At 44.6% G+C, this 19,517-nt stretch overlaps 1 protein-coding gene across 3 annotated transcripts in view; it reads left to right on the forward strand.

The window, feature by feature from the left end:
- The window catches only part of LOC143287517 (dynamin-like GTPase OPA1, mitochondrial), a 54,681-nt gene extending 38,511 nt beyond the window's left edge, over positions 1–16,170 (forward strand). For all 3 annotated transcript variants that reach the window (XM_076595559.1, XM_076595560.1, XM_076595561.1), the window contains 4 exons: positions 174–290; positions 11,189–11,282; positions 11,688–11,798; positions 12,966–16,170. In XM_076595559.1, coding sequence (XP_076451674.1) covers positions 174–290; positions 11,189–11,282; positions 11,688–11,798; positions 12,966–13,030 — 387 coding nt within the window. In that variant the 3' untranslated portion in view covers positions 13,031–16,170. The remainder of the gene's footprint in view (positions 1–173; positions 291–11,188; positions 11,283–11,687; positions 11,799–12,965) is intronic.
- Positions 16,171–19,517: the final 3,347 nt, after the last annotated feature.

Raw genomic sequence — 19,517 nt, forward strand, 5'->3', positions numbered from 1 at the left:
ATACACATACACTTATAGACAAGACTGCCCCTTTTTTATGTTTAAAGTCATTCTTTTGGCTGTTGGCTTGTTGATATCCTCATAGATTTAAGAATTATGACACTGTGTTAACCAATAAAAGTTGTTATAATTTTTGTCATTGCTTGATGTGGTGGTTGTCCTTTGTGGTCCAGATCCGAGAGACATGGTACTACGTGTTCCGGCAGAATTTCTTCAGACGAGCCTTACAGCAGGCGCAGCAATGCAAGAAAGGGTTCTACTATTACCAGCGGGGCTTTCAGGACACTGGGGTAAGACTGGGCCCAAAAGCTGCTCCATTCACACAGCCTTTCTTGTTTTTCTCCATTTTGGGTGTAGAGGTGAAAGAAAATTATGTGCATACTGTTTGTGGAGTGGTGGCCTAGTGGGAGACTGCCTGACATTGAGGTGAAGGGCCCAGGATCGATTCCAGCAAGGACCATGACTTTGTTCTCCCCTTGTGTGGTCTGGGTGCAAGACTTTTGGATGAGGATATAGATGGAAGCTCTGTTTATAATATGCACCTAGCACAGTGTAAGATAACCCATTGCAGCAAGAGAGTTTTCTGTGTTTAGAAAAACCCACATATATATACACATATGCCTACAGAAAAAAGTATGAGGGCAGGATTACCCTTATGTGTTCTCTGCAAGAAGAGCAGCCTGGTTTCCACTCTTAGAAATTTGCTGTGACTGAAGTGTAACGCAATATAGTTGAATCACAACTTTGGCTAGTCATGTTCAGACTAAACTTTTTTTTTTTTTTAATCTCCAGAAATAGGGGGGAAAAACATAAGACAGTTAGTCATTGTATCGTTTAAGGTTCCCCCACCCTCCCTCTTCAGTCTTAGTTTAAGATGCTGTGAATTCAGTCAACACGTGGTGATCTGAATCACTGGCGTAAACTATCACCAAGAACCTGAGTCCAATGGCATTTGAAGCTTCAGCTCAGCATGGTGTGTGTCCATCGAGATCGATGATGACCATCGTCGTCATCCAGCTGGGGGATGGGGGGAGGGTGGTGGTGGGGGGGGGGGATGCTCATGAATCTATCTGTGAATGCGCAGATGGCTGAATAGTCCAATCTGCGCACGAAATGTTCGCTGACAGTTGGGGCAGACAAAGACAGGCATATCATTGTCAGGGAGCTTGTTTGCCCGTGACTTTCTGGCCTGCCTCTTCTGAACAGCTGCAGCAGTCCTGTTGGCCTAACACAACTTGGCACCTTTGTGCACAGCAGTGCACCATTTGTCACGGTCCGCTGCAGATTCCTCCCAGGAGTCAGGGTTGATATCAAACGCTTTCAGAGAGACTTTCAGAGTATCTCTGAAGCGCTTCTTCTGACCTCCTTGTGATCTCTTCCCTTGTTGCAGCTCACCATAGAAGAGCCTTTTGGGCAGCCGATGGTCTGGCATGCGCGCCATGTGTCCAGCCCAGCGAAGCTGGGACTGCATCAGGATGGTGAAGATGCTGGGAAGGGTGGCTTTTGCAAGCACCTCCGTGTCTGGGGTCCTGTCTTGCCACTTGATGTTCAGTAGCTTCCTTAGGCATGTTGTGTGGAAGTGGTTCAGCTTCTTGGCATGTCGTTGGTACACTGTCCAAGTTTCGCAGGCGTACAGTAGTGTGGGGACAACTACTGCTCTGTACACCTTTAGTTTGGTCTCAAGACCAATGCCTCTTCTGTTCCAGACATTTGCATAGAGTCTACCAAAAGTTGCGCTTGCTCTTGCAATCCTGACGTTCACTTCATCGTCGATGGTCGCATTTTGTGACAGTGTGCTGCCAAGGTATGTGAACCGCTCCACCACACTGAGTCTCTGAACGTTGACTGTGATGTTGGGCTCAACGTAGGGTTTCCCTGGGGCTGGCTGATGGAGAACTTCAGTTTTCCTCGTGCTGATGGTAAGGCCGAAGTTCCTGCTGGCAGTGGCAAATCTGTCCACGCTGAGTTGCATGTCAGCTTCAGATCCAGTGTTGAGGGCACAATCATCAGCAAACAAAAAGTCTCTGATGATGTCTGTCATGACCTTCGTTTTTGCTTGAAGCCTTCTGAGGTTAAACAGCTTGCCATCTGTTCGGTACTTTAGGCCAATTCCAACATCGCCATCTCTGAAGGCATCAGTAAGCATTGCAAAGAACATGAGGCTGAACAGTGTTGGAGCCAGGACGCAGCCTTATTTGACACCATTTGTGACAGGAAAAGGAGCAGATGTTTCGCCATTGTCCTGGACTCGAGCCTGCATGCCTTCATGGAATTGGCTGACCAAGGAAATAAATTTCCGAGGGCATCCGTACTTGGCCATGATCTTCCACAGTCCCTCTCTACTCACGGTGTCGAAGGCTTTAGTGAGGTCAACATAGGTGGAGAACAGAGCAGCATTTTGCTCCTGACATTTCTCTTGCAGCTGCCTTGCAGCAAACACCATGTCGGTGGTTCCGCGCTCTTTCCGGAATCCACATTGGCTCTCAGGCAAATGACCTTGGTCAAGGTGTGCTGTGAGGCGGTTTAGTAGGATCCTGGCAAGTATCTTGCCTGCGATAGAGAGCAAGGAAATGCCCCGATGGTTATCACAGGCTTGCCGGTTCCCCTTTCGCTTGTACAAGTGAATGATAGATGCATCTTTGAAATCCTGGGGGATCGTCTCTTCTTTCCACATGAGTGAGTACAGCTGATGGAGCTTCTCAGTCAGCACAGTGCCTCCATCCTTGTAGACCTCTGCTGGTATGGAGTCTGAGCCAGGTGCTTTGCCACTGGATAGCAGACGGATTGCTTTCTGGGTCTCAAGAAGTGTTGGCGGATCGTCCAGTGCTTCGTTGATGGGGACTTGTGGGAGCCGGTCTATGGCTTCATCATTTATGGAGGAAGGGCGATTTAAGACACTGTTGAAGTGCTCAGCCCAGCGTTCGAGAATTTTCTCCTTCTCGGTGATCAAGGTATTCCCATCTGCACTGAGGAGGGGGGATGATCCTGAGGATGTGGGACCATAGACTTCTTTTAAGGCATCATAGAACCTCTTCATATCGTGCCTGTCAGCATATCCCTGGATCTCATCGGCTTTGTCGCTCAACCACTTATCCTGCATCTGACGTAACTTTTGCTGAACAGTCCTGCGGATGGCATTGTACGCATCCTTTTTTGATGTGGACTTTGGGTTGCTCAGGTGGGCTTGATGCAGATGGCGTTTCTCATCCAGAAGCTGCTTGATTTCATCACAGTTTTCATCAAACCAGTCTTTGTGCTTTCTGGTCATGGGTCCCAGGGTCTCTGAAGCTGTACTATAGATCAGCTCGCGCAGGGTCCTCCAGTCAGACTCCACATTCTGATTGTCCAGAGAGGCGGATTCCAGACGATCTTCCAGCAGCTCCACAAAGGTCTGTTTGATGGTGATGTTTTTCAGCTTAGAAATGTTGAGCCGTTTTGGAGCCTTCTGGCCTTGGGGGTGTCTCTTGGGCTGGATTTGAATATTCAGCTTCGAGACTACAAGGCGATGGTCTGTCCAACACTCGGCACCGCACATGGTCTTTGTCACACGTACATCTTGCCTATCCCTTTTCCTGACGATGACGTAATCGATGAGATGCCAATGCTTTGAGCGAGGGTGCATCCATGACGTCCTGTTACGGGTAGGGAGGCAGAAAACTGTGTTGGTTATCAGCAGTTCGTGCTCTGCACAGGTCTGAAGCAAAAGCAATCCATTTGGGTTACAGTGGCCCACACCATGCTTTCCAATCACTCCATCCCAGGAGATGTAGTCAGAGCCAACTCTAGCATTGAAGTCCCCAAGAATGATGAGCTTGTCTGCTTTAGGGATAGCAGCAATGACAGAGTGAAGGTCCTCATAGAACTTCGCCTTCACTTCATCCGGGTTGGTCATGGTTGGGGCGTAGGCACTGACAATGGTGAGGTGCTTCTGGCCAGATGCCAGTGGGAGTTTCATGGTCATAAGCCTATCGTTGACTCCCTTTGGGATTCCTGCTAGCTTGCTGACAAGTGCTGTTTTTACTGCAAAACCAACGCCAGCCTCACGTCGCTCTTCGCTTCCTCGTCCACTCCAGAAGAAGGTGTAACCAGATCCCCGTTCACAGAGCTCGCCTTCGCCTGCAAGCCGAGTCTCACTCAAGGCTGCGATGTCGATGTTGTATCTGGCGAGTTCGGATGCAACTAGTGCCGTTCTCCTTTGGGGTCTGTCCACATTATCTCTGTCCAGGAGAGTCCTTATGTTCCAAGCACCAATGGTGAGAGGAACGATCCTTGTTTTTTTCTTTTCTTTCTCTTTGTTTCGACCGCTGATGTAGGGTCCCCGCCAGCTGCGGTATGCTGGCCAGGGCGATATGGAGCAGGCAATTTTTAGGGCACCTTTTCTAGCCCCTTCCTCATGCCAGGGAGGTGAGCAGTGCATTCCTAAAGAGGGCTGCTCAGACGCTCAGACGGCTGCCGAGCTCCATCGCTGCTCCTGTCGATGAAGAACGACCCTATGGCCTGAGCCGCCTGCGTGCAGGTCTGCGGCTGTGACTGCCAGTGTACCCATACCTGTCGTTTCGTCGCTTGCCTGTCGCCACAGGACTTGGGGGTGATGAAATGATGACGGATGAAAGGTCAGTATGGATGACTGATGACTTGCGCGATGAGTTTGTTTAAAGTGAAGAGGAGTTGCGCAACGTCGACCTCACTCTCTCGTCCGGGTCCACCAATTTCCAGTGGCAAGACTAAGTCGAGACGACTGGAGGATGAGCACGGATGCAGTGGATGACCAAGATATCCTTTCGGTGTCTCATCTTGCTCTCTGCACTCCACAGTGCGTTGCTGTAACCGCCTTCCTCTCCGTTGAACCGATAGGTTTCTTCCGCAGATTCTACCGGATCCAGACTTCGCATGCATGGGTAGACACATGCTGGGGGCCAACTGCGTGTGGCATGCACACAGCACGGTGGAGCTAGATGGCCGTCGGTGGCTCTCCTGAGCCGACGCCCTTTTATGGATCTCGTTTTTAATTCCATAAGGGTGTCTAGCCACCTGCCTCACCAGTCCCGGAAGGGAGTGGTGAGAGTGCCGGTTTAGTCGCCGGCAATCCGACCCTGAACAGGTTGTACTGGATTTCAGGTTACCAGTAGCAGATCTAGTGACCTGACCTGACCTGAAGCATACACATTGAATAACAGCACTGTACTGATCATATGGGGTGAATTCTACTGAAGGGGCAGAATTTACAATTGCTTGTTATTTCAGTTGATTTAAACAGTATTTTGTATCAGCACAAACTACATCCACTGTGCAGGATAGTACTGTTGTACACACACCTGTCTTTTATCAAGGCCATTTCAGTGATGTGGCTGAATCATTTTTTGTTCAAATTTCAGTGTATGCGTTGGTGTGTGCGTTGAAGGCTGGACTTGTCATGATGTTGAGTCGGTGTGTGACGTCACTGTGTGTGTGTTGACAGCTGGTCTGTCATGAGGTGGAGTCAGTGTGTGACGTTACTGTGTGTGATGACAGCTGGACTGTCATGACGTGGTGTGTCAGTATGTGACGTCACTGTGCGTGATGACAGCTGGACTGTCATGAGGTGGAGTCAGTGTGTGACGTCACTGTGTGTGTGTTGACAGCTGGACTGTCATGACGTGGTGTGTCAGTATGTGACGTCACTGTGCGTGATGACAGCTGGACTGTCATGACGTGGTGTGTCAGTATGTGACGTCACTGTGCGTGATGACAGCTGGACTGTCATGATGTGGAGTCAGTGTGTGACGTCACTGTGTGTGTGTTGACAGCTGGACTGTCATGATGTGGTGTGTCAGTATGTGACGTCACTGTGCATGATGACAGCTGGTCTGTCATGAGGTGGAGTCAGTGTGTGACATGTGGCTGTGTGTGTGTGTGGACAGCTGGACTGTCATGATGTGGTGTGTCAGTATGTGACATCACTGTGATGACAGCTGGACTCTCATGACGTGGTGTGTCAGTATGTGACGTCACTGTGATGACAGCTGGACTGTCATGACGTGGTGTGTCAGTATGTGACGTCACTGTGTGTGATGACAGCTGGACTGTCATGACGTGGTGTGTCAGTATGCGACGTCACTGTGTGTGTGGACAGCTGGACTGTCATGACGTGGTGTGTCAGTATGTGACGTCACTGTGTCACGGCGGCACAAGGCAGCCCTTTTAGTTTTGGCGCGAAGCGGAGGGGAGAGGGATGAACAGCGAGCGAGCGCGAAACGTTGGAAAGGTGATAGCCTGGACAGACAGGCAGGCAGTATATGGGGCAGCGCTTTGCCGCACCACTAACTTCGCGCTGTTCTCTGCGGAGCGCATGTTACACGGGCAGTGTGTACAGCTGTGAACAGCTTCGCTGCTGCTGATAAACTGTCAGAAACAGGGTTATGTGCTTTTAAAAAATAATACTCTATGTCAGAATGCAACAAGAAGGGCGCTATGGGTGTGAATGGATGTGTGATTTTCTGACAAATTTAACGATACCAAACATGAGTAGGTTTAATTTCCTACAGGCAGTGTACAAGCGGTCCAAAACTTAGCGAGCACACGAACATTCTGTTCGAACTGAGGAACACACACGAAATGTAGTTCAATTTCAACTCCGTGTTGTGTGTGTACATCGTTTTACTTGGAGATAAAACTTATATCATGATATACATGCATGTCTCCACGATACAACTGGAAGGAAAATATAGCCGATACGTTACCTAGAGGTGGCAGACCGCCCCGGAATTAGTGTCAGTATTTAACGATCAGCTCCACTGAGAACTGCTGCCAGCCACTTAAGTTTCACACTTCTCTCAACATCACGGGAAGAGAGACGGACAGACAGACATATATGCAGGGACAGACATACTGAGAAACAGAGGAACGTGTACGGAGAGAGAAAGCGGAGAGGCACAGAGAGAGAGGGAGAGAGACAGACGCACAGAGAGAGAGAGAGAGAGAGAGAGACGCACACAGAGAGGGGGAGAGAGATTTTCGCCGACTAGATGTTTTGCGTGTCAGTATGTGTGCCTTTGCTTGCGACATGCATTTGGTCAGTCTAAAAGATACACCTTGACGATACCATGCTTTTAGTAAACGATCACAATGTAACGTACTGACATGCATTTGTAAGTTCTAAATAATAAAATCCGTTCCTACCTGAACTTATAAATCCGTATGAACTCCTTGTTTGTAGTTGGTAATCCACTCAGTTGAAGTGTGACACTGACTAAACTCAAACATTTTTTTTCTTTTCTTGTTTTTTCCTTACAATGTGTGTGTGCGGGAGGGAGGGATTCAGGGTGGAGAAAAGAACAGGGCTGAAAATTTCTTTATTCTTTACTTTTTGATTTGTGCCGTGATTCTCCTGCTTGGGGTTCGACTTGCTGAAGCATGGGGGAGACAATAGTCATGTGCTCTTGCATGATGACACGCAGTTTGTCATCTTGTGACTGCATCCCTAATACTTTCTTTTTGAGTGAATTGACGACTGCGTGTGTTGCCTCCCCCCCTTGTTCCCCGTGTAGTGCCAGGCCAAAACCGTGAGAATGAATGAATGGAATGCAGTGATTTTCTAGGATGTGTTGCTTGGGAATGATGCGTGTTTGTGGGAATTGTTGGCGGAAGAAAGACATGTACTGTTTGATGTCACTATCCAGTGTGTCAACGTCACTGTCTGTCAAGGGTCTTTGATGTGAGATGTTTATGTGAATGCCTGAGAACAGCGTGTTTAGTGTTTTAAACTTCTGGGAAATGTTCCTAGCTCTGAGGTTTATGTCCGCGTCTTGAGTCAGTTCACCTGTTTTCTTGACTACACTGTCACTGATGTGTTCTATTGTTTCTGGCTTGAGATATTTGTGACAGTGGTTTCCAATGAATGATGCTCCGTGGTATGCCTGTCTGTGTATTTTATGCTGTTGAAGTACAGCATCTAAGTGTTGTGTGACAGGGCCAGCCAGGTGTGGAAGGTCAAGCTGTGTCTTGAGATATTCAATGTCTGCATCTTTTTCTTCTACCATGTCTGCTAGCTCACGTTGCTGTTTTTGGAAATCACTGAGTGGTGTACTGTCTCCTTCAGGCTCGTTAAATACAATCCTAGTTTCTAGCAATCTCTTTTCTTCTTCAGCACTTTGGATCTGACTCAGCTTGTCTACAAACTCAGAAAAGGCTGAGTCGCTGTCTATCTGTTTTCCCTGGCTGGCTATTGACTCTCCTATCTTTTTGTCAAGAGAATGACAGCAGGTCATGGTGTTTTTTTACCACTCCCAGAAGAATGTGCAGGTATGGGGGAGCTACTTGGCTAAGTTCTATGTCAACAATAGGCTCCCTGACTACATTGTTGTGCAGGCTGGCGATTTTCTGCTTGGAGTGTTTGTATTTGCTGTAGTCTGTCTTGATGCCCTGTAATGTGCGCTGTGTGATGTTGCCTTCATTGCAGTGAGGTGGATTTTGTGTTTGTGATTTGGATGCTGTGCAGTATAAACATGGGTGTGTCCCCTGAGCACCTGACAGTCCATACAGTTTGAGGAGAAAGTCATAGTCCCCAAACAAGGTCACTTTGACTCTCTTGTTTCGCCATGTCATTGACTGCAGAGCAGTTAGCTGTTCTTTGTAGGGTTCTAAGATTCTTCTCAAATTGTCTGGACTGTCCTTGCAGTCTACAATGGCCAGGAGACACGTGTTGTGTTTTGAGTTGGGGTTGGTGAGATTTGCAATTTGAAGCATGAGTTTGAATGTCCCCCCTCCATGGTCCCCTCCAATTTTTACCCATACCTCATCCTGTGGTATTCTATCATCATGCCATGTCAACTTGTTTTCTCTGTCGTACTGCTCTAATAAGTTTTCTACCATCTTTGGAATGTCTTTGATTTTTCCTACTGTTGTTTCCTCCTCTGTTTGTCTTCCCTCTTTATCAATAAAGATGAGTTTTGTCTTTTCTATTTCTACCTCCCGAAACATTGCTTCTTTCTGCACCTCCCTCTCCTTCCTTTCCCCTTTATGTTCCACACCAATACTGGCATAAAACCTCTTTTGTATCCTGTGTTGTGCCCAGCTTAACCCCATGGCGGCTCTCAGTGCAGACCCTTGTTTTTTGGTCACTTTCACTGGGCCACATCCAGCAGCTTGCAGTATCTGTTGTCTGTGGCTCTGAGCTGATCTTTTGATTTCTGACCCCTGCTGTTTTACTATGGCTTCTTTACTGTTCCCTGAGATGTGCTTTCTGATTTTTTGCATAATTTGAGACCGTTTTTTCTTCAGAGGAGATGATGCTATGGCAGATGATTTACGGGGTTGTGTGGCTTTTTTCAACACTATTGGCTGACCTCCAGTTTTGCATCTAACTGTTGATTTGTCTCCTGACTGAAACAATTTCCTGCGAATCAGTCGTGTGCATAATTTTTCTTCTTCTTCAGTAAGAGATTTATTCAGATCTTCATCCTCTGAGTCAACATACACCGTCTTACGTTTCAATTGTGCGATGGGTGATATAGCTGCGTCAGTGACAGGTGTTTTGGGTGTTATTGGAGATGTGTTTGTGCACAGCGTTCTTGTTTTTTTGACTGGTGTTGATGTGGACTGACAAAATGACGTTGACACACTGTCGTTGGTATCTAAGCAGAGGTCAGACGGATCAAAACTGTCATCCGTGCATTTTTTTACGGGTGCTGATCGTCTTTTTTTCGGACGACCAGGCTGACTTTTTGAGTGATGAAAAGAGCATGTTTTGCACTGATCCAAAGATAGATCTGGATCGAAAGTTGTCCAGATTTCTGACATTCTGTCAATGTCAAGTGCAACATTTTCATTTGCAGTTTTGAACTGAGAATTTCCATGAGTATGTTTCATTTTTATCATTTTTTTGTAGCACTTGATACAAATGCATGTGGGATGTTTGCCCTCTTCATCATTCGAAACATCTAGACCGAAAAAAAGAAACAGTTCAGAAGAATACTTGGCACAAAGTCTTGCATTCAACCCCTTGTCTTTATCTCTTCTGAGAACCCGCTCACCACACACACGACACATATTATCCAAACATCTCAAGTGTTCACTGAAGGTGTGTTGCCCAGTCAGCAATGCTGCCACTACCGCACCAGATTCCATTTTTGTCGGCACTCACACACACACACTTAGGTCAAATAACTGGATGTAACACAAACACTCGGACAGTGTCTGGTAAATCACACAACACACTTAAAGTTCACATTCACTGGAATCATGTACACAAAAATGACAGCAAACAAAAACCAGTGTGCACGAATATGATGAAATGAAAATCACTTAAACAATACACCTTTCTCTGCTGGAAACATAGGCACAAAGAGCGAGGCGCGCGCTCTCCTTCCCCCCCCCCCCCCCCCCATCCCAGTGGAATCTAGGTCAGCAGCCGTGCTCCTGACCGCTCACTGAACTCTGAAACTAAATAGCTCTGCTGGAAGTTAAGCGGCACAGCCGTGGTGTGTGTGGACAGCTGGACTGTCATGACGTGGTGTGTCAGTATGTGACGTCAATGTGTGTGATGACAGCTGGACTGTCATGACGTGGTGTGTCAGTATGTGACATCACTGTGTGTGTGGACAGCTGGACTGTCATGACGTGGTGTGTCAGTATGTAACGTCACTGTGTGTGTTGACAGCTAGACTGTCATGATGTGGTGTGTCAGTATGAGACGTCACTGTGTGTGATGACAGCTGGACTGTCATGACATGGTGTGTCAGTATGTGACGTCACTGTGTGTGTTGACAGCTAGACTGTCAGGATGTGGTGTGTCAGTATGTGACGTCACTGTGTGTGGACAGCTGGACTGTCATGACGTGGTGTGTCAGTATGTGACGTCACTGTGTGTGATGACAGCTGGACTGTCATGACGTGGTGTGTCAGTATGCGACGTCACTGTGTGTGTGTGTAGATAGCTGGACTGTCATGACGTGGTGTGTCAGTATGTGACGTCACTGTGTGTGATGACAGCTGGACTGTTATGACGTAGTGTGTCAGTATGTGACGTCACTGTGTGTGTGGACAGCTGGACTGCTATGACGTAGTGTGTTAGTATGTAATGTCACTGTGTGTGATGACAGCTGGACTGTCATGACGTGGTGTGTTAGTATGTAATGTCACTTTGTGTGATGACAGCTGGACTGTCATGACGTGGTGTGTCAGTATGTAATGTCACTCTGTGTGATGACAGCTGGACTGTCATGACGTGGTGCTGTTCTGGAGGCTTCAGCGCATGCTGCATGTCACAAGTAACGCCCTGCGACAGCAGGTGGTCAACAATGAAGGTACTGGCTTGTTTATCTGCCCTGTGGTCTTCCCTGCTTCCTCTCTGTCTCTCTTCTGTTCGGTGTCTGTGAATTCATCAGTCCTAAAGCTCAGTTCAGTTTATTTGGGATATTCTTTTAGTTTGTCAGATTGATGTTTGTTTGTGTGTGAGTTTTAATACACAAGCACACACACGCACACACACACACACACACACACACACACACACACACGCAGAGAAACAGCCACATCCATATAATTTCCTGAGAAATTACATTATCCATTATTTTTGTTTGTTTGTTTGTTTGTCTGTACCTTTTTTTGTACCTTTAACATTTTTTTCACCCAGTGTGTGTGAATGGTGTATGGATCAGCCTGTAACCCCCCTGAAAGCTAAAGTGAGGAGGTGTATGTATGTTGCACAGCGAGGCGCCTGGAGCGGATCATCAAGGAGGTGCTGGAGGACATGGGGGAGGACAAGGGACAGCTCAGCAAGGTCCTCACAGGGAGACGCGTCCTGCTGGCCGAGGAGCTCAGTGAGTCATGGGGGCACAGCTAAAGGGGGAGAGGGTGGGGGGAGGGGGTGGCAACGTAATGGGGAGGGGTCAGGGGGCACATCTGGAGGGGGAGGGGAAGGGTGAAGATTTCTTGATAAAAATAAAGGGAATGGGGGAAGTTTTAGGGGGTGGTGAAGGTGGAGGACATGTATGGAGGGGGGTTCAGGGGAGGGGGGGGGGAATTGGCAAAGGAATTGGGTTGGAAGGCACATCTGAAAGGGGGAAGGGAATGGGCAAGTGAATTTGGGGGGACGGGGATGCAACGGATATGGGTATATCTATAAAAGAAATGGGGGGGAGGGGGTAGCGGAAGGGGTAAGGGACTGGGGCAAGAGCAGGGTTTGGTGATGGGGAGGGGGGGGAGCACATGTGAAGGGGAAAAGTGGCAAGGGATTGGAGGAGGGAAAGGGCAATGGAGGGGGGAGGGGCAGCAGGATGGTGGATGGAAACAAGAGCAGGCAATCCATTCTTCAGTCTTTGGAGATATAGTCAGCTTAAGATGAAAATCTTTTTATCTTTCCATATGTGTTCAAGCTGAGCCAGTCATTCCCAGTACACATGCACTGGGAATGGTAGAAATCTTCAGTACAGTATTGTTGGATAGAGGAAGTCAGTATCTATTACCAAAGATGAGTTTCAGTTTATACTATGGTTATTTGATTAATTTATAAGAGTGAACATGACCCAACCAAGTGTCCACAAAAAAATCACTGTGCAATGTTTACAACAAGGAAAATGAATGTTTCCTCCCCTTGTGCTGTCCACTGAAAGATTTCTGTTCAACAGAAAAAGTCAAAGCATGATGAGACATTTAACTAAGTGTAAGAAATAGACAGCACACACACACACACATAGAGGGAAAGAAGAGGGAGGAGGGAGAAAGAGAACTTTTGAGCCTCAGAGAAATAAACATATGTATTCATATATGCTTGCGTCCACACATACACACTTTCACACGCACACTGGAGAGAACAAAGAAATGGCAATCTTGGAATTTGCTGATGCAGGGAAGCACTCCACACAGCTGATTCCAGAGTTCCTGACATGTATTGTACATCACTTTCAGGCAGTACGTTTTTTTTCTACATGAGTGCGCATTGTGTATATATAGACATCACCATTTCCTGGCACCACTGTGATGTGCAGAGAAAGTGCGACAGATTCAGGACCGACTGGAGGAGTTCATCCAGGCTCTGAACAAAGAGAAGTGATGGTGACCTGCCACAGTGCCAGGGAAGATCCCAGCAGTCCCCCATCCATCCCCCCACAAGTCTCCTCCACACTCACACACCATTCCACAACAGTCAGTGAATAATGTAGCAGTTGTCATCACCTGTTAGGCCCTGTCAGCATCAGAGTGGAAGGAGACCAGCTCTCACCTTCTCTCATCTCCTGACCCATCCCCATCGTCCATGGTGGTCTTTTTTGCAAATGAGCTGAGATATGGAGGCTGTGTGTGTCTACCCCTCCCTCACCCCGTTCCCCCACACATTCAGCCATCACCACTTCCCCTTCTCCCATTTACCTATTTAGGGATGTAGCAATGGTTTTGAACTTGTAGCAACACCAGGAAGACAAGGACAGGGACTACAATGAGTGGCTGCATGAGAAACGGGGCTACTGACAGGGACAAACAAGGCGTATTCTGTGGAACTGTCAATGATGTTGACGCCAGGGAGAATGGTGACTTTGGAGATTGACATTTCATCACTTTGATTCATGTAGAATTGGACAGGGCCAAAACGTAGGTGTCAGTAAAGGGGTATTAAAGATAGAAAGCTGTGAAGAATGATGAGATACAAACAGGAAGAAAGGGTGAATTGTACTACAGCCAGAATGGAGTTCACAGACTGAAGATTTGCAAAGGGCAGAGTAGTTAAGGTAGATACTATGCATTGAAGACAATCAACAGGGGTTAAGGATTGTGGGGGTGAGTGATGGCAAGACACAGTGAAAATATTGTACAGTACAGTGTTGGACATTTTGATCAAACTGTGTGACTGGTGTATGCACCTAGATCCTGTGTAGTTTGGCAGTTTGCGTATTAGGTAAATGTGAAGGTGATCACTGGTCATGCAGTGTATCACTTTGTTTTTCAAGTAGTACTTGTTTGGTGCTTTTAACTATAGATGTCCATTCTCTAGCTCAGGATCCCACTTCGGTGGGGTTTGTGGAGAGCAGGCAGTAAGGTTCCAGGCTTGATGTGTAGCCAAGACATTCAAGTTAGGAAATGATGTCCTTTTGTTCATGACCTGTGCTAACACTCCTTTCAAATTCTATTAAATGAATTGGGTATAAATTCATGCTTGCTCCCACTTCGTTTGCTTTTCTGTTTTATTTTATTTTATTTTTTTCTCTCTTATTTTTGGATGAACTTTATTCACTGGAAATATTCTCCATACATTCATATCGTCAGTCCTCTAAACAAGACTCTTTTTTTTAATGTTAGAAGTGCAATCTGTGTGTTTTTTGTGAGTGATGACCTCAGTCAAAATGGATAGAGAGATATACACAGAGGTGTGTATGTGATGTGAGTGTGTGTGGGTGTGAATGCCTCCAACTGTACTGCACTCTCAGCTTGTCTTGCAGAGGCCCTACAGAATGCATGGCTCATGAGAGAGATCTGTAACCAAGAGTGTGTTGAAAGAACATCGGTTGTGTTTGTCTGAACTAGATAACACCCTCTCTCCTCTCTGTTATTGTTTAATAGATCTTTGATTAGCAGGGTTGTAACAGTTCTCTTTCCGACACTCAGCACAAAATACCAACCTGGTGTAGGTTTGAGGTGAGTGACATTGTTGCAATCATGTTTTGACCATCTGACATGGTTTCTAGTAGTTTATACCATGTTTGCATTTGGAGTCAGGTGGATGTGGAAGTATCATCCAATATGTAGAAAGCTTGATTCATGCAAACACATTTGTATATTTTGTATGCATATTTTGTGTCAAGTTGTGTGTGTGAGTGTGTGGTTGTAGCTGTGATGCAGTGATGAAATAAATTATCTTTTCAAAAAGGATAAAGAATGGGTTGATTATCTGTCTGAAATTTGTAACAATTGTGGTGGATATTTAAAAAATAATCCATTAATAAGTGCTTTTGTGGAATTCTTTCTTTTGTGGATTCTTTCTTATGCTGTGATCAGTTTTAAGTGTGCGCATGCATGTATGTGGGTGGAAGGGAATATTGAAAATATTGCATAATTGGTTCCAGAATACCTGTGGTGATTTTTCTCAGCAAAACACTTGATTATCACTCAGGTTGTAAGAGAAGTGGTTTCTTAGTCTGAACATCCCCACTTTGAAACATACATTTTTGTAGTTGCAGTGTTATTGGGTTTGGGTGTTTGGTTATTTGTTTTTTGGGTTTATTGTGTGTGTGTGTGTGTGTTCACTCACTCTTGAGTCTGATTTGATAGCACATCATGATCATTAAACACAAAAACTGTGTAAATGGAATGGGGGAAAAAGGAAGGAAATTGAAAGAAAACTTAAGTTTCTACTATTCCAGTTCTTTGGTATAAAAATCCTGGTTTCTGACTGACACAGTTCACTCCTAAATTCAGATACACAAAAAAGAAAAGGGGTGGTGGTGGGGATGATGTTGGTACCATGTAGCAATAGAGAAGAACACCGTTATTGATTATTTGTTCAGAATCTGATAATGGCTTTGATTGAATGTTTTACTTACTGCTGGGCACCAACTGTCAGTGAACCATGATGGTAGTGTTTGTTTGCAAACTCAGAACTTGGACAGCATGTGTTGATGGCCTGAAATGTTGAGAACGTTTTCTGGTAACGTCAGTCTTGGTAGTAGTATGCTGTTTAGCAGTGCTGTTATGTTTTGGGGGGAAGGGGGGGCATCAGAAAAGCTCAAAACAGGAGAGACAAACTGCATAGTTGAAAGTCATGAGTTAGAACTGGAAGAAGTCAACCAAGATTCAAATATCAAGTGAATGACTAAGTGTTACAAAAAGATCAGTTTGTTCAGAAGTTCAGATGACCTCTGGAAGTGACCATGGCTCCACAGCACACACAGTTTGTACGCTGTTTGTGCAGACTTCTGGGTGTGTGGCCATATTTTTCATTACAATGTTGTCAGATTTCTGCAACAAGACGATTTAGAAATATTGCTATTTTCAGCCTGATGTTTGTGATTGCTTCCTGTCAGCTAAAAGTGGTAGGAATATGCTTTTTTTTATTTCTTGTGCATTTTCTTGCCTTTCCATGGTCTATAGTACTGTATGGGTACTGAAAGGTAGGGAATATTATCATGAGCTGTCTGCTCTCTTTCTTTCTCTCTCTCTCTCTCTCTCTCTCTCTCTCTCTGTCACACACACACACACACAAGTGTACAATTCTCTTTGCAAAAATTGTACCGGTACATGGAATGTCATAATCATTCTTAACACAACTTAACAAACTTTAAAATTCATGATTATTGGCACTCACTAGGTCAGAGTAAACATGACAAGCAACTTCTGTTGTAACAGGCATTGAATATTCTGTAGTTTTTGTATCTCATTGAAGCCTGGTTGGTTGTTTCAGTATGCATGTGATATAATTCTAAGCTTTTGAGTTTGCTGCTGTAAATTTTCATACTTAACTGGTGTCAAACATGGAATTAAAAGCTTAACTACTGGAGTGGAAGATTATGATTTGTTGCAAGAGCTACCAGTATATACATGTGTGAGTATGTGAGGGCTTTGGGGTTTTAGAAAGAGAGAGAGTGAGAAAACAATCATTTATATGCAGGAGTGTCAGAAAATGCATGAGTCAGATCTGTCTCTGAGTCAGTCTGTTCAATGCATCTGTGCAATGCTTTTTGCATTCATTGTATTTGTCTGCATGACTAAATGGACATGTCAATTTTTTTTTAGAATTAATTGAACCTTATGTTTGCTCAGTGTCTCACAGTTTCATTTACCTCTTCAGTGCCCCACAACAGAAATGAAATCTGTACTCATCATAGCAGGAATTTTCCTAACTCCATTTTTAGATTAAGGTATTCTAATTAACACCAGTAGGAAAGCTTGATGTCTGCTTTGATTATTCATGAGGAGCAAAACCTAATTAGACTCTGTATGGTGATTCCAGGATGTTATTTGTAGCGCCCCTCTCAGAAGTTCAGATGACGCTTTCAGGATGGCAGACTACGATCACAACCCAGCCTTATCAACTTGCAAGAAACAGCTGCTTGCTACAAAAAAAACTTTGAGATTTTATCACCAAGATGCATAATGTTCTTGCAGGAGTTTGCATGCATTTTTTTTTTTTTTTTTTTTTTTTTTTAATAATTATTATTTTATGTTATCAACAATCAATCAGATGGCAAATAGGCAACAACAGCCAGAATAATGTGTGGCACCTAAGGGGTTAACAGACACTGGGTGAGGTGGGAATTGTTAACAGGTGTGTGGGGTTGACCAAAGCACACTGAGGCCAGTCTGAAGTTTGGGCAAAACAGATCCACTGCACTTTTGAGATCCATTATATCAAACACCCACTTTGCACTGCGTAGATCAAATATTACACAGCAGATCTACATTGTGCATCCAGTATACTGAAGGTCTTTTTTCAGTTATTTTATAACAGAAATACAATTCATCAAATGAACTATACCTTTCAAAAAATTATAAGAAATGATAATTATTAACTGAAAAAAAAACATTGAAAGGATATGTAATTGTGTAGAACATTGACACTTCACACTTATCAGATTCTGTTTATAGATACACTACACAGCTCATCACAAGCTAGATTTATTATGATTGATTGATATATATGTGTGTGTGTGTGTGTTTCAGAATAATTTTACTGTTAAATCACACTGAACCATTCTATGTGTAGGTCCATTATGTTTTTCAGATACATCTGTATAGATAACAGTTCTGCAGCCAGTACTCTCCAGATTTCATTATACTGTACATTTCTACTTGTACTCTGTACAGACCCATTGCACTGTACATTTGTGCAGTGTATATTTTGTACACATCCATACAGTGAACAGATCCATTAAACTGTATGTTTTGCCTACCTGTACACTTTACAGATCCACTACACTGTACATTTCCACTACCTATATACTGTACATATCTGTTTTGTGGAAATATGTGCTTTTTTTTTTTAAGTTAAGTAGTCTGTGTACTTTTCTTTCTTCCAGTGTCTGTCACCTATTTTTAAGCTTTGCAAAAAATCCACACCAAAAAACCCTCAAACACAGTGATTAGAGAATTGGGCCACTGACGCAAGCAATTACACAGAACTCATCAATAATGGAGAGCAGGAAATGATGAAAACAGCCATGGGAATCAATACACTGTGCCAGCTCCCATCAACCCTTTCAGTATTCACAGATGTATGCTGGATTTATCAAACCATTGCAGTAGCTTCAAGTCACCGTATATTTTGTTTTTAGCTTTTGGAAACCAAATTCAGGACGACTTTTTCAGAATATGAAAGAATAGTTTCAAGATTGCTGGATAAGAAAGATGTCAGGTACAGGTTTCCCAAGCCTTTCCATATCATCAAGAAACATTTTCTGAAGGCTAGTTGTTCTTTTTAATTTTCCTTTATTAAGATATTTTATGAATAGCCAAATTTAGAAGAAGAAATAAACATTCGTTGCTTTTTCATGACAGTAAAGGAGCCAGTTTCAGGCGAGGTATTTTGGAGGGGTGGTGGTAGGGGAATGTTGGAAAGAAAAGTGTTGATAAAAACACAAAATTTAAGATTAATTAAAAGCCAGTTTCAGGACCGTTATTTGGGAATAATAGAGAAGTTTCAGATTGACCAATTTAGAATACAAAACAAAAACCTATTCACAAAGAACATATTCAGCACACACACAAAGTACAGACCACCTAGATATCAAAGGGCAAATCATTGCCAAGTATTGATCTGCACTACCTAGCTTGTCCACAGTTAACACTGACACAGATTCTGGTAACAGCAGGCACAACACCAATGATGGCAACAGGACACAGTTGTTTTCAGCAGCAAAAAAAGCACAGTGGAGTATGTGAGGAAGTCACAACACCAGCTGTTACTCTCAGTGGCTGGATGTGTGTGGTGTGTGTGTTCCAACACTGTGTGTGTCTGTGTGCCAACATTGTGTGTGTTTTGTCCATGATTGACGGGCGCAATAGCCGAGTGGTTAAAGCGTTGGACTTTAAATCTGAGGGTCCCGGGTTCGAATCTCGGTGACGGCGCCTGGTGGGTAAAGGGTGGAGATTTTTCCGATCTCCCAGGTCAACATACGTGCAGACGTGCTTAGTGCCTGAACCCCCTTCGTGTGTATATGCAAGCAGAAGATCAAATACGCACGTTAAAGATCCTGTAATCCATGTCAGCATTCGGTGGGTTATGGAAACAAGAACATACCCAGCATGCACACCCCCGAAAGCGGAGTATTGCTGCCTACATGGCGGGGTAAAAACGGTCACACACGTCAAAGCCCACTCGTATACATACGAGTGCAGAAGAAGAATAGTCCATGATTGGTATGAAAGCTTTAAGAGCTAAGGACGGACAGAAAATGTGTATGTCCATCCAGCCATGTTTCGTATGAACGCAGCTTTTCATATTCTCAGTCAATAATATCTTTAACTTAGACCACCAAACAGTTTTTTTGTTGGTTTTTTATTGTTGTTTTTTTTATTATTATTATTCTTTCAACAGTCTAGGGTTAATTTTTTAT

The sequence above is a fragment of the Babylonia areolata genome, chromosome 11, assembly GCF_041734735.1.
Source record: "Babylonia areolata isolate BAREFJ2019XMU chromosome 11, ASM4173473v1, whole genome shotgun sequence".
NCBI lineage: Eukaryota > Metazoa > Mollusca > Gastropoda > Neogastropoda > Buccinidae > Babylonia > Babylonia areolata.